Source organism: Bos indicus x Bos taurus, chromosome 9 (assembly GCF_003369695.1).
Source record: "Bos indicus x Bos taurus breed Angus x Brahman F1 hybrid chromosome 9, Bos_hybrid_MaternalHap_v2.0, whole genome shotgun sequence".
Classification (NCBI taxonomy): Eukaryota; Metazoa; Chordata; class Mammalia; order Artiodactyla; family Bovidae; genus Bos; species Bos indicus x Bos taurus.
This window is the reverse complement of record NC_040084.1, coordinates 23,309,168-23,335,210: the sequence shown is the minus strand read 5'-3', so window position 1 is coordinate 23,335,210 and position 26,043 is coordinate 23,309,168. Positions and strand designations below refer to the sequence as shown.

At 38.8% G+C, this 26,043-nt stretch overlaps 1 protein-coding gene across 1 annotated transcript in view; it reads left to right on the top strand.

Moving 5' to 3' along the window:
* Positions 1–26,043, top strand: part of ME1 (malic enzyme 1) — a 224,529-nt gene that overhangs the window by 125,934 nt on the left and 72,552 nt on the right. Inside the window, exon 6 of the mRNA XM_027551016.1 lies at positions 2,926–3,029. Coding sequence (XP_027406817.1) covers positions 2,926–3,029 — 104 coding nt within the window. The remainder of the gene's footprint in view (positions 1–2,925; positions 3,030–26,043) is intronic.

Genomic DNA, 26,043 nt, shown 5'->3' with positions numbered 1-26,043 from the left:
CAGGCCCAAAGTTCAGGATCCCATCATCTAAATCAGGTCTAGATGTGGGTGAATATTCTTGTGTTTTGCTCTGTGGTGTGCGACTGGTCTTATCTGCTCCCACATACCAGACATACAGTGGATGGCAGGGGCAGAACCTCCACAATAAACACTCCCGTCCAGAATGGCGGGGCTAAGAATCACGTAACACTAAGTGTTCTCAATTTGCACTGGACGTGTTGCCAGGCCACCTACTTGAGGGACAGGGAATGTTCTTTGAATCGGGCCCAGTTTCATTTCCTCAGAATGTGATTCTGTAGTTCATTGTTCTCCTAGGCTTTTGGCTCTGCTGGCTGGGTTCTTGGTTATATCCTCTTAGATAGTCTTCCTTTTCCATACGAAATAGCTGTGTTGCATCCTGAATAACTTTCTCAGCAAGCTTCTTGCCTATGGATAGTTGAGGACCCAGTGAAGTATTTTCATTTCGAAGTATCCCTGTGTCAATTAATCCAAGTAGTGCAGTACCCTTACTTTTTTTTTTTTTTTAGCTTTCTATGTATTAGATTATAGTCTCCTCCATTAGATAAAGCTCTACTCACAGTTCTTTTCAAAACAGACCTTCTCTGTTTATTGGCTGACATAGCAGAGTGCTGTGGACCAGCCCCACTGAACTAGACAAAAATCTTTTAGGAACCTAAGTCTCTTAGGTTCCACTTTAAATCATTCAGAGGTTCTCAAAAGACGTGTTACAGTCGCACACTTAATTTGATCTTTGGCTGCTGGCCTTATTTTACTTTAGAAATCTTTTACACACAAGTTTTGTGCCCTCTATATTCTGTTTAAATTTTTCTCAGAGACTGAACATTTCCTTCTATAGTTCTTATCCATTTTAGCCTTAGCATACAGCTAATTTACACATTCAACATTATTCCTGAAAATCTTTTTAGTCAGATTTATAAGCTCATTAAGTGCATTTTCCTCTTTTCTAGATTACTGAAGGTGATAGTTTAGTACATGGTTTCTTTTTTTATCACACAGATTACCATTTTTTTCCCAAAAAAGTTTGTCTTTGTAATTTCTTTTAGCAATATTTTGTGGTTTCTGGTATATAGGCCTTACACATATTTTGTTGAATATGTCCCTATGAATTTCGTGTTCTGGAGTGCTATTGTAAGTGGAGTCATGTATTTTATTTCAACTATTCATTGCTGCTGCTGCTAAGTCTCGTCAGTCATGTCTGACTCTGTGCGACCCCATAGACGGCAGCCCACCAGGCTCTCCCATCCCTGGGATTCTCCAGGCAAGAACACTGGAGTGGGTTGCCATTTCCTTCTCCAGTGCATGAAAGTGAAAAGTGAAAGTGAAGTCGCTCAGTCATGTCTGACTCTTAGCGACCCCATGGACTGCAGCCCACCAGGCTCCCCCGTCCTTGGGATTTTCCAGGCAAGAGTACTGGAGTGGGGTGCCATTGCCTTCTCCGATTCATTGCTAGTATATAGATATACATTTGCTTTATATAAATTGGCCTTATATTCTACATTCATGTTAAATTCACATATTTTTTTCTAGTGGATTTCTTGCATAGATTCTTTAGTATTTCCATGTATATGATCCTTTGTGTACAAATAAAAACAGTTTGTTTCTTCCTTTCCAACCTTTATTCCTATTTTTTCTTTTTCTTGTGTAACTGTAATGGCTAGGATCTCTAGTATATATAGCATTTGATAGAAATAATGAGAGTAGAAATATCTTTGTCTTGTTTCTAGTCTTAGGGGTTGTTCGTTGTGGGTTTTGCACAGATGCTTTTTACTAGGTTGGGGAAAGAAAAGAAAATTTTAGTTGCTCAGTCATGTCCAGCTCTTTTCAATCCCCTGTACTATAGCCCTCCAGGTTCCTCTGTCTCTGGGATTCTCCAGGCAAGAATACTGGAGTGGGTTGCCATTCCCTTTCCTAGGGGATCTTCCTGACCCAGGGATCGAACCCAGATCTCCCACATTGTAGGCAGATATTTACCATCTGAGCTACCTGGCAAGCCCAGGTAGAGGAAGTTCCTTTCTTTCTTTTTTTTTTTTTTTAACTTTATTTTATTTTACTTTATAATATTGTATTGGTTTTTGCCATATATCAAAATGAATCTGCCACAGGTATACATGTGTTCCCCATCCTGAACCCTCCTCCCTTCTCCCTCCCCATACCATCCCTCTGGGTCGTCCCAGTGCACCAGCCCCAAGCATCCAGTATCGTGCATCGAACCTGGACTGGCTTTCTATTCGTAGTTTACTGAGAGCTTTTGTTATAAATGTGTGCATATTACTGTATATAAATTATACCTCAATTAATAACTGATTTAATAAAATTACCCATTCTAAAGCATGAACAGCGTAGTGTTGTCTGATATATATTAGTTTTGGAAAAACTTAAACTGTGTAAAGTTTTAAAAGTTTAAGAAAAGTCTTATTTAAGACTAAAAGGTTTTTAACATCAGTCAACAATCTTATTAAAGATATACTCAAAATGTTTAAGATTTTTCTTTCAAAAACAAAAAATAGATCCAAGAAAGGAATTGCTGTGTTTCCATTTACTAAGCTAATATGATACTTCAAAACTTCGTTATTTTTCTGGGTGGTAAACTTTGCCTGTAAAATCTAAATTTGGCACAGCTGAGAGATTGTAATACCTTTTCTTTTCTCAAGAATAAGACCTAAGAATAACAATGAAAACATAAGAATGCTTTTAATGTTTAGTAACTATATTTTGTGTTCTTATTAACATTGTAGATATATATAATACTAAATAATAACTCTATAGGTTAATTCTGAAACAAAATAACTAGATTTTATTTAAATTTCTACTCTTATACATATGAGAAAACTGAGGCTCACTCAGAAAAAGTAATGATTTGCCTTTCGTTGTTTCTATATTTATGGTAATTTTTTTTAAAAATAGGAGTTACTTAAAGATCCATTGTACATTGGACTACGGCAGAGAAGAGTAAGAGGTCCTGAATATGATGATTTTTTGGATGAATTCATGGAGGCAGTTTCTCTCAAGTATGTATAATCTTTATTTTGTCTATATTTAAGTTGGATTTCAAAAACTTAAAGATAATCTAACATAATAAACTATAAAATGTTCAAGTTTGGTATAATATGTTTAATAATTATAAGTGATTTGAGTGAAATATATATATGTATATCCTCATAAATATTGCTGACCAAATGATAATGTCATGTGTCTATCCCCCCAAAAGTTGTCTGTGTTTCTATCCCTGAAGATACTTTTTTCTTACAAGAAACTTCAGCTTCTATGGTTTGGGATTCATAATTATGGTGAATGAGGCAGTGGCCAGTGACTAAATTACCTAAGTAAGCCTTTTCATGATTATTGGCAGTCTGCATTTTGTTTCTGGCTGCTGATAAAATCTGGTCTTCCATCATCTTCCTGGGTGAATCTAACTCTCTTGTGGTAGGAGAGGCAGAGAAGTGAGCATGAATAAGTACTATCCGCAGGGTCCAGAATGAAGCAACGTCCACGAATCTCTGATTTAGTCTACTGTATTTGATTAAGATGCAGTACAATATTTCACTGAATACTTCATTTAATTGTGGACCAAGGGCTGCTATAAAATTTTCTATTTTTTTCCTTCAAAGTAGAGACTTCTGCCATAATTTAGTAACATACTCTGAGAGAATTTTTTCACACTAACAGTGGTCCCATTTGTCTCTGTATAGCCACAGAAACCATGTACTATTTAAAAACATATATGTTGCTTTGGTTTTTCATAGAAATGAACTCATCACTGGCATCAACTGTAACTATAGACATACTTCTGGTTTCTTTTTATTATAAGGTTTAATTTGAAGAAGTTGAATTCAATAGCAGAAAGTGCTCTCATCAGCTTGGAAAATATATAGAATATTTTGAATGTCTTGTTACCCAAGGTTTTAGTGAGAAGTACATTTACCAGTTAGTATGGACTACTTTTTTAAAACCCGTGTCTGATTTATTTCTTATTGTTATTTAACTTATTTAATTAAATTGTACTTATAGACATAGTTGAGCAACTCTAAAATTCAAGAGTTCATGGTACAGTTAATTACCAGAAGTTTTTCATATTTAATTTTAAATTTCTTACCCTTTAAAATTTATATAAGATTGTGCAATTATGTGTAACTTTGTAGGTAGCAATATTAGTCAAGAGATTGTATAGAGAATACTACAAGGTGGCATAAAAGAAAAAGAAATTCTCAGCATATTTGTTTTTATTTGTCTGTTTGTGTAAACAAAATTTATCTTTATATGGGTGACTTCGGTATATTTACCAAGAAACTGAGTCATGAATATAGCATATATGGCCTATGTACTTAAATATTGTTGAAATAAAAAGAGAAATGTATGGCCTATATACTTATGCTGTTGAAATAAAAGAGAAATAATTCCACAGAAACAAAAAGAGAAATAATTCCATAAACAGTAAAAAGCTTTCTGGATGAAAAGCTAATTTTGAATGAGCTTTGTCAATCTAGAATCAGAAAAACTGTGTGTGTGTGTGTTTAATGTTGAATTGAGAAGTTACCTAAGATCTATAATAGGAAATGGGGATCGACAAAAGTCAACAATAATTTAAAATGCAGAGACCACCTATAAATCAGGAATTACACTTCTGGGTTCTTCCCAGAGAAAAACCCCACAGACTTTTCAAAGATACTTTCTAGCATAACTCTACTTTGGGAAGAGTTTTCTAGAAATGAAACCTACTACCTCTACCAAATTAAACTGGGACGTAATCCTGAAGAGAAACCCAAAATTATTTAAAAAGGAAATGTAGCTTACATTCAAGGTGGCAAATGCCTGTTAGGAGTTGGCTTAGCCAGGAATCGGATTCTAGATGGAGTTATTAAGGAGTACAATTGGAATCTACCCTTTTGTAAGGGAAAGTACAGGAAAAGAAGTGGATGAAGGAGAAGTTGAACTACAGTGTCGACTTGCCAACAGCCCTGGGGACCACACTTTCATGCTGTCTATTTAGACCCCTAGGAAAAACTCATTTCCATTCCCCACTCCCCAACCAATATTATGTTGGTTTTCTAATTTACCTCTTGTGAGGATTGAGTTGGGGCAGTTGTAATTTCTTCCTTTTGGCTTTCTCCACAATTATATTTCTTAGCTCATGGGCCAGAGACTTGTTACGGGTGTTGTAGCAGTCACCAAGTAGGTATCTGTCCTGGTTCTGTATTTGAGGACTGAGGAAATCACCGCCATGTGGGTCTGTGGTCCCAGGGCCCATTACGAGCTAGACCTTGGCCAGGGCTCCATTTATGCTTGGGCTCTAAATCCTTCTAACAGGGATGACAGCATACTGATGCTTCAGGTCTGTGCCCTCAGAATGTCTGAGTAGTCTGTCTCCTTGGCGCACAGTTGCTGGATTAAAGGACTGTAGGTCCCTTTGGGGGAAGGTTGGGGGAATTACTACCTTGTATTCTTGTTATAATGTTACATGGTCCTTCCTTCTGGAGACTAGAGGACTTCTTCAATCAGTGAGTTCTGGGTCCAAAAGTTAGCTAAGATTTGGAAACTGAGTCAGTGATTGAGACATTATTGGGGCAACTACTCTCCACTTTGTGGCCATTCATCTTTGATTTATTTTGAATGTACATGTTGAATAGTCGCCTTGTTGGGATGCCATATTTTATTAATTACGTCAATAACTCTCTGTGGGTCAAACACACCCCATACACCAGCCTTGCCACTCTCAGGATAATCGTGCCCACCTGGCTTCTGGTGGCTTCTGATCTTCACCTGCTTCTGTTATCCCTGTTGCTGTTGATGAGCCTAATTCTCTTACATACCTTCCCTCTGTCACTTCTGGTCTTCAGAAGAGAGCCACCACTCGGAACCTAGTAAAGTAGATGTCATCTCACTAGTACCTTCCTTGCAACTTAGGTTAGTGGTGTGTTTTCTGGGCCTTCCTGTGGAATATCTCCATCTGATGGGGTTCTGGCCCTATGCAGCATGTGCACCCCAGAATATACTCTCTGAACCTGTGCGCCCCTCTTCTGACCACTGCCATAGAGTTTCTGGCATTTCATATTTAACATGAGCTATTACTTCATCCTTGTTTTTAGGTACCATCCTAGTAGCCAGTTCACACATTTCCTGAGATTCTTGCTGGTTTTAAGTCTTGCCTCTTAGGACGGCGCCCTCACATGGATGGTGGTGGTAGTGCTGGTTTAGTACCTAAGTCATGTCTGACTCGTGACTCGATGGACTGGGCCTGCTGGGCTCCTCTGTCCATGGAGTTCTCCAGGCAAGAATACTGGAGTGGGTTGCCATTTCCTTCTCCAGGGGATCTTCCCTACCCAGGGATCAAACATGGGTCTCCTGCATTGCAGGCAGATTCTTTTACCAACTGCCTGAGCTACAAGGGAAACCCATCCTCACATGGATAAACTCTCCCTTGTCTAATCTTAAATTCCAGCCCCTTTGATCAAACACCTTCAGTATTTAATCTTACATGTACTCTCCTTGCTAATGTAAACTTGCTAGATCTTTCAGTTCCTTCCTCAAATAGTGTCTTTCTTTTTCAGGCCTCATCACCCTATGTGGGTTATATTGTGATATAACCCTAGTTACATAGGCCCGAGTGTCTGGAGAGGAGGTGGGGGTGAACAGATCAGGGGTTAGGGATAGATAGGTTGTCTTATTGGGGAGAAGCCTCTACCTACATCCTCCCCAAGAAAGAAGGGGCAGGGCTACTTATATTGGTTCAGAAAGTTCTGGGGAATTTGAGAGTTCAAGATTTTGGGGAGGTATCAAGTAAGACATCTTGTGCCACGTGGGAGGAACCTGGTCTTTTCCAGTCAGAATGTTGACTTAGCACATCTCCCGTGCCTGCAGGTTTGGGAGTTTTTGACTGCTCTGACACTTAATCCCAGCTCCTGGTCATTAGCTTTCTCTGCCCGAAAGGCCTGATAAACATTTTCATACCTACCAGAGAGTTCCTCTGGCTTTCAGGTTGGTGGTTACTTGCTTTTAGCTTTTTTATTTCTTTCAAATTTCCAAAGGCGTTCTTTTTCTTTTTAAAAATATTATTGGAGTGTAGTTGATTTACAATGTTGTATTAGTTTCTGGTATATAGCAAAGTAAATCAGTTATACATATATTGCCCTTAGCTTTTTATTGTCTTTGCCCATTGTCCTTAAAGTTATTATTTCTCTTCTGTTTCTCAAATATCATTCCAGCTACACTGTTCCCTTCTGCTGACCTATCAGCCCAACCTATCCCTGGCGAGAGCTTTAACTGTTGGACAGCCACCTTGTGCCAGGGCTTCTCTGTGTTCCCCTGGGGTTAGGGTCCTCACTGCCAGACAGACAACTAGGGATCCAGCTCCGCAGCCCCATCCTGTCACTTGCTTTCTCGGACCACTCCTGGTACCATCAGTCACAGATTAGGATATCTGGGACATATTCGGAAGCACACTTTGGTCTTCAAGAGGTTTGTAAGAAGTGCCCTAGAGGTCAACTCCCATGTAAGGGGTGCAGAGGGAGAAGAAATGGGCACAGGGACAGAACTGAGCTGGGGTGCAGCACAAGACACCTTCCTCCGGCCCCATGGAGAACTCTGGAACCACAGTGGCTTTTCAGAGTTGTCCTCCATCGCCTGAGATGGCCCAGCCTTCCTGTTTGTGCATCATTTAGTCGTTGGATGTGGGTCCCCCTGAGAAGGAGCATGACCTGTGGTTTAGGGCTCCCTGTAGCTGAGACAGTCCCTGGGACAACAGTGGGGAATCTGAGAGCCATATCACAGTAATGTTTAGATAAAGATAAAAGCTGAGCAGAAAAAAGTATTGAGGTTTGTAATAAAGGCACGTGCTAGAGTCTTAGGAGGGAGCATATTTCTGATATCCTAAGTCATGTGACAGACAAATGCTAGCCTCTGCATAGTATTCTTGTTTTGGAAACATTGACCGTTGGAGCAAACATTGAGTTGCTTCAGGAAACCATGTGCTAAAAGAAGCTCGATTTCTCCAGTAAAAATGTCACGTCAAACTGTTTCTTCTTTTTCACTGTTTTGACCCATTTGTTCATTTATTGAAAGCCAGGCACTGTGTTTGGTGCTGGGAATATGGAACTGAATCAGACAAAAATAATCTTTGACTGTCACGTAGCTTCTTTACTAGAGGAGTCAGATAATACACAAGCAAATAAGGAAATGAAACAATGCAATTTATGGTAATTACAATGGAAGAAACAGGAAATTGTACTGAGAATAATAGGAAATGACTTAATTTATATGTCAGGTAAGTTACTAGATACATTCTATAAAGTCAGTTGTCAGTCATGATACTTTTTTAGGCATGCTACTTTTGTTGCAAGTTGATAAGAGCTCTTTGACTATAGTTAGGTAAATTCATAAACAGTGGAAAACTGAATCTAGAAAATATTGATTGATTAGAACAGATACTAAGGAGCATCTCCTGTGGAGTAATACCACAGGTCCATTTCCCTAACTTGCCTTTTCAGTGATTTTATCAGTTGGTCCAATTACATATTTGCGAATATCGATTAAGAAAATAATCCTGAGTAGAAAATAGTTTCTATATCCACATATGTTCACTGAGCATTTTTATCCCATGGTTTTCTTCCCTCTGTGTCCTGAGTAGCACACCCTCCTTGCTTTCTTCCTACCTCACTGGTTGCTCCTTCACACCTCTCTTGGCTTCTTTCTTCCCGTCCCCTTGACCTCTGTCCCTTGTGGTACTCCAGGGCTTGGTGCTTTCCTAGGTCCTGTTTATCTTCACTTCCCTTGATGACCTCCTCTGGTTCTTCTTCTTGTATCTGTAACTCCCAAATCTATGTTTTGAGTCTGTATCTCTTGGAACTCTAGAATCATAGTCAGCCTCCTCCTTGACTTAGATCTGTAATAGACAAGAGCATATGGAGAAGTCCAGAATTGGACTCCTGACCTCCCACCTCGCTGACCCCTGCTTCTGTTGTAGGATTTCCTATTTCAGTAAATGACAGCCCCATTTGTCCTGTTTCTGAGGTGAAACTCATTGGCATTATCACTCCGTACCCATCAGATCAGATCAGATCAGATCAGTCGCTGAGTCGTGTCTGACTCTTTGCGACCCCATGAATCGCAGCAGCCAGGCCTCCCTGTCCATCACCAACTCCCGGAGTTCACTCAGACTCACGTCCATCGAGTCAGTGATGCCATCCAGACATCTCATCCTCTGTCGTCCCCTTCTCCTCCTGCCCCCAATCCCTCCCAGCATCAGAGTCTTTTCCAATGAGTCAACTCTTCGCATGAGGTGGCCAAAGTACTGGAGTTTCAGCTTTAGCATCATTCCTTCCAAAGAAATCCCAGGGCTGATCTCCTTCAGAATAGACTGGTTGGATCTCCTTGTAGTCCAAGGGACTCTCAAGAGTCTTCTCCAACACCACAGTTCAAAAGCATCAATTCTTCGTCGCACAAAACTCGTTAGCTCAAACTTGAGAGTATATCCAGGATCTAGGCCCTTCTCATTGCCTCTGTTATTACTTCCCGTATCTTCTCCCTGATTATTGTCAGTCTCCTGACTAGTTTGACTGCTTCCTCCCTTGTGTGCCCCCTTAGTCTGTCCCTAGCACCGAGGCTAAAATGATTGTAAGTTAGGTAATTTCTCTGCTCAAAATCCTCAAGGGCTTATCATTTCATGCAGAATTAAAATGAAGTCAAAGTGTTGAAAGCACTAGTCAGTCAGTCATGTCTGATTCTCTGTGACTCCATGGATTGTAGCCCGCCTGTCTGTGGGATTTCCCAGGCAAGAATACTGGAGTGGGTTGCCATTCCCTTCTCCAGAGGACCAAACCCGGGTCTCCTGCATTGAAGACAGATGCTTTACCTTCCAAGCCAAGTGGGAAGCCCTGCAGAGAATAAAAGTAAGTCCTTGCAATAGCAGAAAAAGACCCCGGACCAACTGACTGCTTGTTTGCTATTTTTCTGAGTAAACCCAGGCATTCTGATGCCTCAGGGCTTGCCAGTTTTTCTTCTTGAAATCGTTCCCATCCTTACCTTACCCAGTTTTCCACATGGCTAGCTCTCTTGCCTCCTTTAAAGAGATACTTAAAATCCTGCTCCCTCCCCCGCTTGCCCAAGGGATTTTCTTGGCAGTACAGTGGTAAGAACTTGGGCGCTTTCACTGCTAGGGCCCAGGTTCCATCCCTGATTGGTGTGGGGGAGAAAAAGAGAGAAATAATAATATAAAATAAAATATAATTTCCTCAACTATTTCTTTCTCAGAGAGGCCTTCCATGACCAACTTCTTTGTAATTATACCTCTAATTCATTTTTTTTCTTCCCTGCATTTATCAGTATCTCATGTATTTATATTTAATTATTTATGTTCTGCCTACTTCCCTATGCTGTAAGTTTCACGAGAGCAGGAGTTTTCTCTTTCTTTCACTGCCATATCCCTGGTCTTTAAGATATTATCTGCTGCTGCTGCTAAGTCGCTTTAGCCGTGTCCGACTCTGTGCAGCCCCAGAGACGGCAGCCCACCAGGCTCCCCCATCCTTGGGATTCTCCAGGCAAGAACACTGGAGTGGGTTGCCATTTCCTTCTCCAATGCATGAAAGTGAAAAGTGAAAGTGAAGTCGCTCAGTCGTGTCTGACTCTTAGCGACCCCATGGACTGCAGCCTACCAGGCTCCTCCGTCCATGGGATTTTCTAGGCAAAAGTACTGGAGTGGGGTGCCATTGCCTTCTCCAAAGATATTATCTAGCATGTGATAAGTACTCAGTAAATATTTGTCAGGTGAATGATTGAATTTGATTTATTTTGTTTATGTAGCTTAAAATGATAGATACGAATGGAAGAACTCTGATATTTTAAATAAGTCACATAAATATTTTCATGTGATTTAATTTCAGGAAATATTAAACCTCTTATAATCCTTACATACTGCCAAGTACATACTAAAAATACTACTTGTAGGTTACTCCTTAAATATTTGTTTCTATTTTGTGGTTGTACTTCTTCAAGTAGCTTTTGTTTTCCAAAATCAATTGCATCTGAAAATTAATAAGAACAGGAGTGACAGCTTCAGCTTTATTGTCTAAAATCCTTTGGAATTTCATTCATAGTTATTAACTAAATGAGAAAACAAAAAAAGAAAAACAGTACCTCAAGAGAGCTTTAAAAAGCTAGTATTAAATTTTTTTTAATTTAATTTAATTTTTATTTTTTTATTTTTATTTATTTTTTAAATTTTATTTTATTTTTAAACTTTACATAATTGTATTAGTTTTGCCAAATATCAAAATGAATCCGCCACAGGTATACATGTGTTCCCCATTCTGAACCCTCCTCCCTCCTCCCTCCCCATACCATCCCTCTGGGTCGTCCCAGTGCACTAGCCCCAAGCATCCAGTATCGTGCATCGAACCTGGACTGGCAGCTCGTTTCTTACATGATATTTTACATGTTTCAATGTCATTCTCCCAAATCTTCCCACCCTCTCCCTCTCCCACAGAGTCCATAAGACTGTTCTATACATCAGTGTCTCTTTTGCTGTCTCGTAAACTGGGTTATTGTTACCATCTTTCTAAATTCCATATATATGCGTTAGTATACTGTATTGGTGTTTTTCCTTCTGGCTTACTTCACTCTGTATAATAGGCTCCAGTATAGATAAGAAAGCTGTGGTACATAAATTTTTTTAATGAAAGTAATAGAAGCTATTCATCTGTGACTTAATCTTTTTTCGTTTTTCTTTTTTAAATGATTAAAATAAAAAATCACTTGGAAGTACTAGGAATGGCAGCAGAGATGATTATTATATTTAGACCTCAACCTTGGCTGCCATCACAGATTTTATTTTGCTCTGTCACTTAACACCTAAGGGAAGTAATCTTAATCTGAAGCCATACCATCTGCCACTTCTGCAGGGTGTGATAATGGTGTTTTCATAAAAGGATGTTTTCTCTACTGATTTGACACTGAACCAGAGCCTTGACAGTTTGCCTGAGACACACCAGACTATTCAGAGAGGTTATTAATTTGGTCAGAGTTCTCAAAATTAGATTTCAAAGGAATAAGCCATATAGCCCCTGATTATCGTGGCCAGATTTACTAAATATATTTTTATAATTATTATAATACTTTTTCTTTCTAAAGATGTCATCAGATATACAAGTTAATGTGCTCTTCATCATTACTCAGGGCTGCAGTTCAACACTTTCTCCACCGTTCTACACTGAATCTTTGGTTGCGCCTTACAGAAGGGGCCTCGTTACTTCCCTGTTATCATTCTTTCTCCTGTTTCTGCTGCGGTTAATTTCATGGCTGATTTTCTGTGCTGCCTTCTTCCACCTGTTCCAATCATTGCCTTTTATTCCTGATCCTTTTTTAGCTGAATGGGTATATTTATAGCTTAGATGATTTTATCTATAAATCTTTGAGGCCCTTTGGATTCCACCTGTCACTTTGATCAGCATAAGTTCCTTAGGTTTTCCTAAGAAATTTAATAAAAACATATGACTGTATGGGACACCACCTGCTAGTCTTCCTTGTGGTCCAAAGGTGAGGTAAACCATTTGAAAAAAAAATCAGTGGAAAGAATGTCTGTCAATATGAGAAAAATCAGCAACCATGTAACTAAGGAACATGACTCAAATCAAATTTATGACTCAGATGTTTTTTTCCATTTTTCCATCCAAAGAAAAATCAGATTCACACTTTAACTATAGCCATATTTTTCTTGAAATGCCAGGTATTTCTGTTTATAACTTTCTCTCCACTTTTTTTTCAAGTACATGAAAAAGATAGGTCATGTAAGTATTAGCAATCTATGGGTGTGCTTTATGTATACATATGTGTAAATATATATATACAGTTTTATTCCCTTAAAGATTTAAGATGGATGTGTATTGGGTTGGCCAAAGAATTCGTTTGGATATTTCCATAAGATCGCACAAAAACCCGAACAAACTTTTTGGCCAGTCCAATACTTCAGTATTTTAATGCTAGTTTTGCATCTTGGCCCATATTCCAGTCCAGTCTTGGAGGAGCCAGTTTGACTTGGAGGAACAAATCAAATTTATTATCTCTTTCTGAATATAGTTTACAACTCTTTTCTTGCAGATGCTTTTCTTTTCTAATTTTATTCTAAACATTAATTCTGATTGCATTAATTCTAGCATTCCTTTAATATGGATGCATATTTTTTACACTGGTTTTATTCTGTGTGAGTATTACATATGTTACTTTATTGTGCCCTGTTTTCCTTACTTGAATATGAGTTCTGTCAAAAAAAACTTTGTTATCAAGGGATCGTTTTTTTCTCACTGTCCCACATTATACTGTACCATGTGAAAGTGAAAGTCATTCAGTCATGTCCTACTCTGCGATCCCATGGACTATACAGTCCATGGAATTCTCCAGGACAGAATACTGGAGTGGGTAACCTTTCCCTTCTCTAGGGGATCTTCCTAACCCAGGTTTCCCTCACTGCAGGCAGGTTCTTTACCAGCTGAGCCACAAGGGCAGCCCAAGAATACTGGGGTGTGGGTAGTCTATCCCTTCTCCAATGAATCTTCCCAACCCAGGAATCGAACCAGGGTCTCCTGCATTGCAGGCCAATTCTTTACCAACTGAGCTGTCAGAGAAGCCCTACTGTGCCACTAGTGAGTATAAAATAACCCTGTTGAAAGCATTACTTAAATGTTGAAGCCATCAAAACTACTGTGACACATATCTGAAGGAAAGGTGATTTTCTAACATAAACTAGAGAATCATACAGTTTTATGAATAAAGTGGCTCTGCTATTAGTAAACTAAAGGTTTGAATTTTAATTACAGAGAGACGTTTATGTTTTAGAGTTTACATTTTCTCTAAAGAAGAAAAGTGTTTTAGTAAATTCCCATTGTATCCATTATTGCCTGTCTTTTTCTCTTTGAATCAACAAGCATTGAGATCTATGTAGAGGAATCCGTTGATCTTTTATCTGAGTTTATGAAAGCTGTATCATTTTATTTATTAAAGATAATCATTGTGGTTTGACAGTTTGTATACCATGCTTCCTCTCTTTCTTCTGACTTTCATTTAGCTAACTGAACCCTAACTTCTTTTATTTATTTATTATTTTTGGCTGTGGTGGATCTTCATTGCTGCGTGGGCTTTTCTCTACTTACGGTGAGTGGCTTCTCACTGTGGTAGCCTCTCTCATGTGCGGGCCCTAGGGGCACGTCAGTTCAGTTCAGTCGCTCAGTTGTGTCTGACTCTTTGTGACCCCATGAATCGCAGCACTCCAGGCCTCCCTGTCCATCACCAACTCCCAGAGTTCACTCAGACTCATGTCCATTGAGTCAGTGATGCCATCCAGCCATCTCATCCTCTGTTGTCCCCTTCTCCTCCCGCCCCCAATCCCTCCGAGCATCAGAGTCTTTTCCAATGAGTCAACTCTTCGCATGAGGTGACCAAAGTATTGGAGTTTCAGCTTCAGCATCAGTCCTTCCAAAGAAATCCCAGGGCTGATCTCCTTTAGAATGGACTGGTTGGATCTCATTGCAGTCCAAGGGACTCTCAAGAGTCTTCTCCAACACCACAGTTCAAAAGCATCAATTCTTCAGTGCTCAGCTTTCTTCACAGACCAACTCTCAAATCCATACATGACCACTGGAAAAACCATAGCTTGACTAGACGGACCTTTGTTGGCAAAGTAATGTCTCTGCTTTTTAATAAGCTATCTAGGTTGGTCATAACTTTCCTTCCAAGGAGTAAGCGTCTTTTAATTTCATGGCTGCAATCGCCATCTGCAGTGATTTTGGAGCCCCCCCAAATAAAGTCTGACACTGTTTCCACTGTTTCCCCATCTATTTCTCATGAAGTGATGGGCACATGGGCTTCGGTAGTTGAAACACAGGGGCTCAGTAGTTGTGTCTCCTGGGCTCTAGAGCACAGGCTCAGTTGCTCTGCAGGATGTAGAATCCTCCCAACCCAGGGATCGAACCCATGTCTCCTGTATTGGCAGGCGGATCCTTTACCACTGAGCCACTGTGGAAGTACAGCCCAGTTCCTTAAAATTTTTCTTTCTTGTTGTTGTCCATCTATATTACCATATGTATTAAGTTAGAAAAATTTGGATATATCTGCTAGTTGCTGATACTAAAAAAGAATAATCACTGTAGATTTCCTTAGTCGTACTCATCGATTAACCTAAAAACAAAAACCAAAAAACCACTACAAGTAACAATGCTTTGTGGGTCACAATAAGGTTATCTTCATCTTTTCCTGCCTCCTTTTGTGTGTAATCTTTTCCTGCCCTCCTTAGTTTACATGTCTTTATAAACAGAGCAGATACGCACCTATGAAAGTAGTTTAGTTTTTACTTTCAAAGACTAACCTTAATCTATATGGCTGGGTTTGATGGCGAAATAGTGTTACCGTACTTGAATGAGATAGAATTTTACTATTGGAAATTAAAGATGTTGAAAGGAAAAGGGGAATTAAGCAAAGTCAGAAAGGTGGTGGGGGTAAGGTCAAAATTAAAAGGGACTCTTTTGTTCTTTAGGAAGTTTGGAATCTAATTTGCAATTAATGTTGTATCTTGACTTAACATTATTGCTGATGGGCAGCATGTCTCAGTTAGTAAAAGTCAGAGCCCCTGTGTTGGCCCATCCTGATCTCCCGTGCAGAGGTCACTCTGTCTGCCCTGCCTGCCCTGGCATTGGACTCTCAGGGCATGTTCCCACCTCAGAACATTTGCGCTTTCTTGTACTTCTTTCTAAAATATCCTCCACTCTCCCCCACCTGCCCCCTTCCCTCCCTGAAATCTACTTGATTAACTTGGTTTTTTAGTCTTTATTGAAATCTTACCTTCTCCTAAGCCTTATCCTTATTGCCCCATCCGGATAATAACTGAAATCAGCCCAACCTTCTTGCCACCCCTGGCTCTCCTGATACAATTGTTTGGCGTGACTTTTTCCTTATAAGATAACTTTCTTTTTTCACATTTTTTTTTGAGGTGGACCATTTTTAAAGTCTTTATGTCTTTATTGATTTTGTTGCATTACTTCTTTGGTTTTGGTTTACTGCATTATGTTTTTGTTTTTGGCCACAAGGTATGTGGGATCATAGCTTCCTGACTAGAGATCACAGCTGCACCCCCTGCATCAGAAGGCAAAGTCTTAACCCCTGGACTAGGGGAAGTCCCTTATGGTATAACTTTATATTATTTGTATAGATTACATCATTGTATATAGTTTATTTATTTATTACATTTATTGCTTACTGTGTGTCTCACCCACTGGAACGTATGTTCCCCAACAGTGATCTAGTTTGTTCATTTTATGAGCAAGTTCTTATGTTAATGCCTGATACAGAAGAGATATATATTAAACACTTGTTGAACTGAATTGAACTATACTCAGAGGGAGACCACACAGAGAATATGAGTGAATTGGTACAAATGTTTCACTATTACTAGGAAATTAAATTTTAAACATGCCTTCTTTTTGATGAGTTACTTGCATCATTTTCATTGGAAAGAGAACCATAAAGATGTGAGTGGTGAATACCTGATTTTCTCAGATCTCAATAGACTATTTCTTGAGGGACTAAAAATAAGTACTGAAGTTGGTATGTTATATAAAATAAGGACTATACATTTGATGCAAGCTGGTAGTAGATCTTTTTGAGCTGATAGATTTCCAAGTTCTATTATTTAAAGCTGTAACAAAATTTGTGTAAAATTTGTCATAATCAAGACATAAGAATAAAGTAATTATTCATATTACCAAGATGATTACATTCTGGCTAATTCAATTTTCCATCACTTGACTGTTATTTTTGTTTTACAAATTATAAAGCAAGCCAGAATTAACACAACATGCCACAATTTTGACTTAACCATGATGTAGTGGTTAATTCTTTAGACTGTTTTTTCTTTGTGGTGTCCACAGATGGTGACCCATTTTTTTTTTTCACATCTTTAGTCAGAACAATTCCACATCCTACAGTGTATGTGTAAAGACTGCCACATTTGCAAATAGGAAGAAGAATGAACAGCTGTTAAATGTATTGTTAGCCAGTATGGTGAGATTGGAATTATAGAAATTCTAATATAAAAAAAGGCTCAGTCATTTTGAGGCTAGGTTGGAGTGGCGTCGCCTGGGATAGGTTCAAAGTTCATTTCTTCGGAGTCCTCCTAGAGTGACATTTCTTATTTCAGTGAGTTCACTGTAGTTTGGGATCTGACTTTCAGCTCAGGAAGTTTAGAAAGCTGACTGCAAAGCCCGTATCTCAGGACCATGTGATAAGTAAAACCTGGGCTTTAAAAAGTACATGGCCAGATTCAATTAGGTATATAGATTTCTCTCTTCAGTGAGAGGGTGGATTATAATTAAACATTCTCAAAAGTGTTCCAATTTTAGGAGTTTATTAAAGTATTGTAGAAGCTGTATTTTGTTTCAACATTCAGGGCTGGATCTGTTTCATAAAACATGGTGATTCAAGAATATCTGTGATCATTATGAGTCAGTTGAAAATGTTGGTCACATCATCTAATTATACTTGACCCAGAGGAATAAACTCACTCAGTGTTTTAAACTACTTTGTTCTGCATAAACTTTAACTTTTCCTTGCTGCCCAACGTTTATTTTAGCAGGAGCTCAAAAGACAGTTGGCAAAGGGAACAATTCAAGAGAAAAAAATTTCACAAAAGATTTTTTATTTGCCTTACATTACTTTCCCTGTGCTACATATTAATTGTATAATCAGCTTCAAAGCAAGTTCATGATAAAAATTACTTCCACAATTAAAAAATGATACAAAGATACTGAAAGTTGTTGAATTATCTGTGCAAAGATTAAAAATGAGATTTGGGCTTGCATAAGCTATTTATGATAATCACGTAGACCAGTTCTTTGGTTTCTCTGTGTGTTTTTAAAACATCTATATCAGTACCATTTGATTATATCCTGAAATAGAGACAAATAATTTCTTCTTGAGTATTTGGTTATATCTTATCTGATTATATTCTAAAGCAGAGACCAGTAATTTCCTCTTCTTGAGTGTTTTCTTTGACCCCTCAAAGTTTTCTTGTGCATATATCTCATGAACAAGTTCATTATTAAATCCATCTGACTTTCCTACTGTTATGTCCTTGATCCATGCCTGACTCCATGTCTATCATCATAGCCCTTCTTCTTAGACCTTGACCACTTTTATTCTTTATCACCATACAAAACCCTTCAGTAACTTTTGCATCATAGTAATAAGTCTTCATACACTTACCTTCACCCCTTTTAAACTCTTTTTACCTTCCACACATAAACCCCTTTCTGATCTGTTCCTTGCACTTGATCTTTCTGTCTTGCCACCTTCTACCCTCCATGTATCCTTTGTACAACTCATGAAGATCTAGTTTTAGTTGCCTGTACATGTACTTGTCTATCACACCTTTGTATGTATTGCTCCTTCTTGCCTCACTGTTTTTGATTGTTTAATCATTCCTTGTCTTTTATAAACCAGTTGCAATCTGTAGACTATCCTTGTAATAGAAGATAGAGGCTTCTAATAGGTAATAGAGGCTTCTCTGGTAGAGCTAGTGGTAAAGAACCTGCCTGCCAGCGCAGGAGACATAAGAGATGTGGGTTCGAACCCTGGGTTGGGAAGATCCCCTGGAGGAGGGCCTGGCACCCCACTCCAGCTTTGGTGCCTGGAGAATCCCATGGACAGAGGAGCCTGGCAGGCTACGGTCCATAGGGTCACAAAGTGTCGGACACAACTGAAACGACTTAGCACGTGGCACACACTTATGGTTCCTTAGCATGGATACACCCTAATAGTATGCATCACACTGAGTTGAAATTACATTTATTCATCTGAGTTAGCACTAAGTCTTGGAAATACTAGAAGTCAAGGACTGGGTCTTTTTTTTCTTTTCCTTTATAATACCTGTCATAATACAGAGTAGGTGCTCGAAAAATGGTTGTTGAATGAGGACTGAGGTGAAATTGTACAGTTCTGGAATGTTGGAGATGTAAGTATCTGAAGACTGTATAACTTTAAGGGAAAGTATTGGATGATTACTTGAAATTAGAACTGAATTGCATAAAGAAATAGTGTTTCCACTCTGTGTGGCTTTATAGTATAAAACTAACAACTCTTTATAGATGAACAAATCATCCACAGAGTCATTGTATTCATGTTTCTGGATAGACTTTAGTATTTTATATGCATTACAAGGGTAAAAGGACTTTTTGCATAGGAAGTAAAAGTTTGTTGTCATTCAGTTGCCCAGTTGTGTCCAACTCTTTGCAACCCCATGGACTGCAGCACACCACGCCTCCCTGTCCCTCACCATCTCCCAAAGTTTGCCCAAGTTCACGTTCATTGCATCGGTGATGCCATCCAGCCATCTCATCCTCTGACACCCTCTTCTCTTTCTGCCCTCAGTCTTTCCCAGCATCAGGGACTTTCCCAGTGAGTCAGCTGTTTGCATCTGGACCTTCAGCTTCAGCATCAATCCTGCCAATGAGTATTCAGGGTTGCTTTTCCTTAAGGTTGACTGGTTTGATCTTTTTGCTGTCCAAGGGGCTCTCAGGAGTCTTCTCCAGCACCACAGTTTGAAAACATCAATTCTTTGGCATTCTGCCTTCTTTACGGTCCAGCTCTCACAACCATACTTGACCACTGGGAAGACCATAGCCTTGACTATACGGACCTTTGTCAGCAGAGTAATATCTCTGCCTTTCAACACGCTGCCTAGGTTTATCATAGCTTTCCTGCCAGGAAGCAATCATCTTCTGATTTCATGGCTGCAGTCACCATCCAGTGATTTTAGAGCCCAAGAAGAGGAAATCTGTCACTACTTCCACCTTTTCCCTGTCTATTCGCCATGAAATAATGGGGCCGGATGCCATGATCTTAGTTTTTAAAATATTTAGTTTTAAGCCAGCTCTCACTCTTCTCCTTCACCCTCATCATGAGGCCCTTTAGTTCCTCTTTGCTTTCTGCCATTAAAGTGGTATCATCCCCATATCTGAGGTGGTTATTTCTCCTGCCTATCTTGATTCCAGCTTGTAACTCATCCAGTCCAGCATTTCGCATGATGTGCTCAGCATATAGGTTAAATAAACAGCAGACAGCCCTTTCGTACTCCTGTCTCAATCCTAAACCAATTAGTTGTTCCATACAGGGTTCTAACTGTTGCTTCTTGATCTACCACATACAGGTTTCTCGGGAGACAGGTAAGATGGTCTGATAGTCCCATCTTTTTAAGAATTTTCTGCAGTTTGTTATGGTCCACACAGTCAAAAGCTTTGGTGTCATTGATGAAACAGAAGTAGATGTTTTTCTGGAATTCCTTTGCTTTCTCTATGATCCAGCAAATGTTGGCAATTTGATCTCTGGTCTGTCTGCCTTTCTAAACCCAGCTTGGACACCTGGAAGTTCTTGATTTGTGAAATGCTGAAGCCTAGCATGCAAGATTTTAAACATGACCTTACTAGCAAGGGAGATGAGTCTAATTGTCTGATGTCTTTAGTACTACTCTTCTTGGGAATTGGGATGAGGGCTGACCTCCAGTCCTGTGGCCACTGCTGGATCTTCCAGATTTGCTGACATATTGCATATAACACTTTGATAGCAGAGTAGTAGAAGTTTAACCTTATGTATGTCCCGTATTTATTATGAGTTTGTTTACCTAAAAGCACTGATGTTGTTTTCTGATTACAAACAGTTAAGGATATAAACAACTAATAATTCTAACCTTTTTTAGCTTTACTAACTGAACTCAGGCTTCCCAGATGGCTCAACAGGTAAAGAATCCACCTGCAATGCAGGAAACACAGGAGACACACACAGGATTTGATTCCTGAGTCGGGAAGATCCCCTGGAGAAAGAAATGGCAACCCACTCCAGTATTCTTGCCTGAAATATCCCATGGACAGAGGAACCTGGCAGGCTGCAGTCCATAGGGTCACAAAGAGTTGGACTGACTGAGCAGCTAAGCACCTGGTAGCAACCTGAAAGCACTGATGTTGTTTTCTGGTTACAAATAGTTAAGGATATAAACAACTAATAATTTGAACCTTTTTTAATTTAACTAAACTCTGGATTATGCTAATGGATTACTCCACATCTATAGTCTCTGCCCAGTAGAGTTTCAACTGTTGAAAATCATGTGTGCACAAAGGCAGTAAGTAAAGAGATGCTATAAGTTAATGCAACAGAATAATTAAAATATTTAATTCATTTTAATGGTATTTGTGATAAAAACTGATGCCAGATTTGTATGGTAGCTATGAAAGTGAAGTGAAAGTTAGTCTGTCAATTGTGTCCAGCTCTTTGCGACCCCATGGACTCTAGCTTCTCTGTCCATAGAATTCTCCAGGAAAGAATACTGGACTGGGTTGCCCTTTTCTTCTCCAGGGGATCTTCCCAACCCAGGGATCAAACCTGGGTCTCCCTCATTGCAGGCATCTTCTTTACCAATTGAGCCACCAGGGTAGCCCCTGTGGTAGCTATGGCCTTTGTTTATTTATTTATTTTTTTAATTTCTTTGAAAGATTTCACACTGACTCCAGATTTTCTACGACAGGTCTTTATTTTTTTGTCCGTACTCTTGCAGGATCATAATTCCCTGACCAGGGATTGAACCTGGACCCTGGCGCTGAGTCCCAACCACTGGACCTCCAGGGGGTTCCCTAGAGATGGTCTTTGGAAATACCTAGAATGAGGGCAAGTGCAGTGAAAGGAGTGACTCGATAGCAGACCCAGTACGATAGTCCCTTCCTCTCTCTTGTCTTAGTCCCCGCTCACATATATATATGGTTGATTTTCTAAGTGAAATTCATTTCTGTTCTGTTTATTTTAGGAAACGTTTCTTGCTCAGGTCAAAAGGCTAGGTACTAAATCTTCACTTTCAGCAAAACATACCTAAATAAAATTTTGCCCATAAGGAGTTGTTAGTGCTTGAATCTCTTCATACGAAGTGTCTGGAGTGGTCAACGTCATAGGACCAGAAAGCAGAAACATGGGTGGGGAAGGAGAGGAGGAATTAGAGTTTAAAGGGTCTGAGCTTTGCAAGACTACAAAGTTTCCAGAGATCTGTTGCCCAGCACTGGAAATATACTTAAATTATTGAACTGGACCCTTAAAAATGGCTAGGATAGTAAATTTAATGTTAGATGTCTTTTTTTTGCCACAGTAAAAAGGAGAAATTATTAGTAAAGTTTTTATAGATGAAAAACTTTAGTGAAAAAGCTTTTTAAAGATTTGCAAAATATCATTTAGTGTTAGAGACTAAAATCTTTCTTATTGTTATGATTACATGAAATATTCAGCCCATGAAAGTGTTTGCAATAGTAAACCTCAATAATATTGTAATTGAATATAGTAACCTTCACTTTTAAATGCAGTTTGATGTTGATTCATTTTATACTCCTTTTACTGACAGGATACTGGCATTGTAACCCAAAGTGATCTGATATATTTCACAAGAGCTACTTTTATAAACAGAACACCTTGAGGCTAAAAGGAAAATTTTAATATAAATATGCATTTTTCTATATATTTTATGCTTTGTGAATTTCCATGGAGTAGTTATGCTGCCCTGTTTATTACTTGTTTGTAATTTTTCCTAAATGGTATAAAATACAAAAGTATTTGCTTTTAATATACCTTTTACATACTACTGAACCCTCAAAATATTAAGTATTGAAAGGCACATTTTCTTCTAACTTAGAAATTATCAGAAGGTGACTTCATTTGAATGCAGTTTTTTCCCCTTGTTCCCTTGATATTTAAAATTATCTATTTAAATACAAGAATGAATGCTTTATACATTCAAATAGTATCATGGATTTGAATCTTCAAAAGTTCAGGAATGACTTTTACTACTGAGAGAGAAAACAGATTAAAAATTAAGGAAGCATTGGGATGTCCCTGATGGTCCAATGGTTAAGACTCCATACTCCCAATGCATGGGTTTGATGCCTGGTCAGGGAACTAAGATCCCACATACCACACAGTGTGGCAAAAAGGAAAAAAAAAAAATTGTAATTCCTTCTTATTTTGGATATGACACATTAAAAAAAATGACCAGATGTCTTCCATCATTAATAATAACAGTAACAACTACAATGACAGCTAATATAATTTTAGGATACGCACCAGCCTCTGTTCTCAGAGCTTTTACTTTCTTTTCATCCTCAAAACAAGCCTGTATCATCCTTATAATTATTTGACCCCATTTTTCAAATAAGAAAACGGAGGCACAGAGAAATTAAGTAAATTTCTATAGCTATCCAACTGAAAAGTAACAGGTCAGAGATTCAAATCCAGACGGTCTGGCTCCAGAGCCCATGCTCTTAATCAATGTGCTACATTCCTCTCTGATTTGAAGGAATGTTATCCAAATATGACAAGTACAGATAACATAGCCTCTATTGTCCATTCTGAGTTCAGATGTCTTATAAATGCAACTTTTGGTATAATGATGAAAATAATAGGGATCACAGTAACTCTAAGCTCTAGACTGAATTTTAAACATACAGCCACAAAGATAAGCAGTGCCCTAACAAATTTTAGCAGTTATGGAAGATTAAGTGAACTTAATCTTTGTTTGAAACTATGCATTTTCCGCTTTCCCTAAACATTATAACTTCCTTAAACAAAACAGTTTGATGATATCTTGTGGTATCTGAATGATAAATGGATAGGAAATTCGTGTGAATTCAATAGAATGTTTCTTCCATGGGAATTCCAGATCTTGCTGTTTCATGTGTTTCACGTACACTCCTACCTCAGTTCTTTGCCCCTGTAGGCTTTCTCTCTTCCTCCCCATCCCCTCCTTTTAGTCTTTATTCACCTGTCATCTTCTTAATGAAGTGTGCTCTGCATTCATTATTCTATTATAAATTGCACCCCCTCACACTGGCTGGCTTTCTCTGTCTCCTTCCTCTGCTTTATTTTATTATAGAGCTGCTTATTACCTTATGACATGTTATATAATTTACTTATTTATTATCTGTCTCCCATAAACGGGTAAGGACTTTTGTCTCTTTGGTTCACTGTTTTATCGCCAGAGCCTGGCTCCTAGGAAACACTCAGTAAATGTTTATTTGAATGCATTCAACCTCTCTGTGGTTTCTTAATAGTAGTTCAGATTAAGATTTAGCTGGTAGTTAACAGAATGAAGGGCTTCCCTGGTGGCTCAAGGGTAAAAAAAAATCTGCCTGCAATGCAGGAGACCCAGGTTCGATCCCTAGGTCAGGAAGATTCCCTGGAGAAGGTCATGGCCACCCACTCCAGTATTCTTGCCTGGAGAATCCCATGGACAGAGGCGCCTGGCGGGCTGTATAGTCCATGGGGTCGGACACAGCTGAGCGACTAACACTTTCACTTTAAAAGAATAAAATCTTTCATGCTTTTTGTTGCAGGTGAAAGAACAAAACGGAGGAAATTTATCCACTTGGGTTCTGAACAGTCTCTAACATATAAGATGTTTTCAGTAACAGTTAAATACATATTTTACTTTGGTGGTTCAGGTTGTTGTATTAGTCAGTTTTATAATACAATGTACTCCTATTCCTATTTTTCATTCTTAGTATTCTGATGTTAATAAAAGACAAAATAAGCAACTATATCCCATAATTACGCATATTAAATTATAAACACATAGTTGATTTCTTCTGAAATTATATTCTGCCTTATAAGATTTAATCCAGCTAAAGCACTGGAAGTCATCACAGTCTTTTGCCTTTTGTTCCTAAATTTAATATTAATTTAGGTTGACTTATATGGGGCTTCCACATGGCACAGTGGTAAAGAATCCACCTGCTAGTGCAGAAGACTCGAGAGACTTGGATTCGATCCCTGGGTCTGAAAGATTCCCTGGAGTAGGAACTGAGAACCCACTCCAGTACTCTTGCCTAGAAAATTCCATGGACAGGGGAGCCTGGTGGGCTACAGTCCATGGGGTCACAGAGAGTCAGACACAGCTGAGCAACTGAGCACACCTATGTGTCACCTTATTTAAAAATTCTTGCATTATTTTTGTAAAAACTGAAAAAGAATGGAAGTCATTTTTTATTTTTCTTTAGAATCACTTCATACCCCTACTATGCATTGATTGCCATGAAAAGTTGATTTGTAGCTGTGTGTTATTATTCAGCGAGCTGGTAAATCATTGATGTCTGGAATTTTACATGGTGGAATGCCAGCCTAGAAAGGTAGAGAATTTTCCCAGACATCTTTCATATGGAAAGATAGCCATTTAAATCTGGTTGGTTTTAGCAACGTGATACTGCATGTAGGCAGAAGCATGCCATAGCCAAATGGGACTTTATGTGAACTTCAGTGTAGGTTCAGTGTCAAACCAATATTTTTACAGTTGTGTAAGTTAAACATTTTTTTTAGGTAAGCAATACTGATATATTGAAAACTGAATAAATGATAAGTGAGGGTAAAAGAACAAAAACAAAAATCAAATATTGTTGACTGGTCTACCATGAGAGGGGCTTGCCTTGTGGCTCAGCTGGTAAAGAATCCACCTGAAATGCAGGTAGACCTGAGTTCGATCCCTGGGTTGGGAAGATCCTCTGGAGAAGGGAAAGGCTACCCAATCCAGTATTCTGGCCTGGAGAATTACATAGACTACTGCATAGTCCATGGGGTTGCAAAGAGTTGGACACGACTGAGCGACTTTCACTTTCATACACTGAGAGAAATTAGCTCAGTCTTCTGCAACTATACTTCATCATATTAATGATTGCTATAAACTTAGTCAAATAAAATATTTATGGTACCTTGAATTATCTGTTCATTCAGTAAGCACATCAAGCACATATATGTTCCAGGCATTCATTTTGCTAACTTCTATTAAAGAATTCAGTCTAGTTTGGATAGAGAAATAAATCAACAGACATTTTCAGTTAGCCCTGTAGTAGAAATGAGTTGAGTACTGTAAGAGACTATACTATAGGAAATAGTGTACCTAATAAGTAATGTGGGGAAGATGAGTTGTCAGAGAGGACCTATCTCACTTGTCTCTTCTGGCTTTTATAGAAAGGGTAG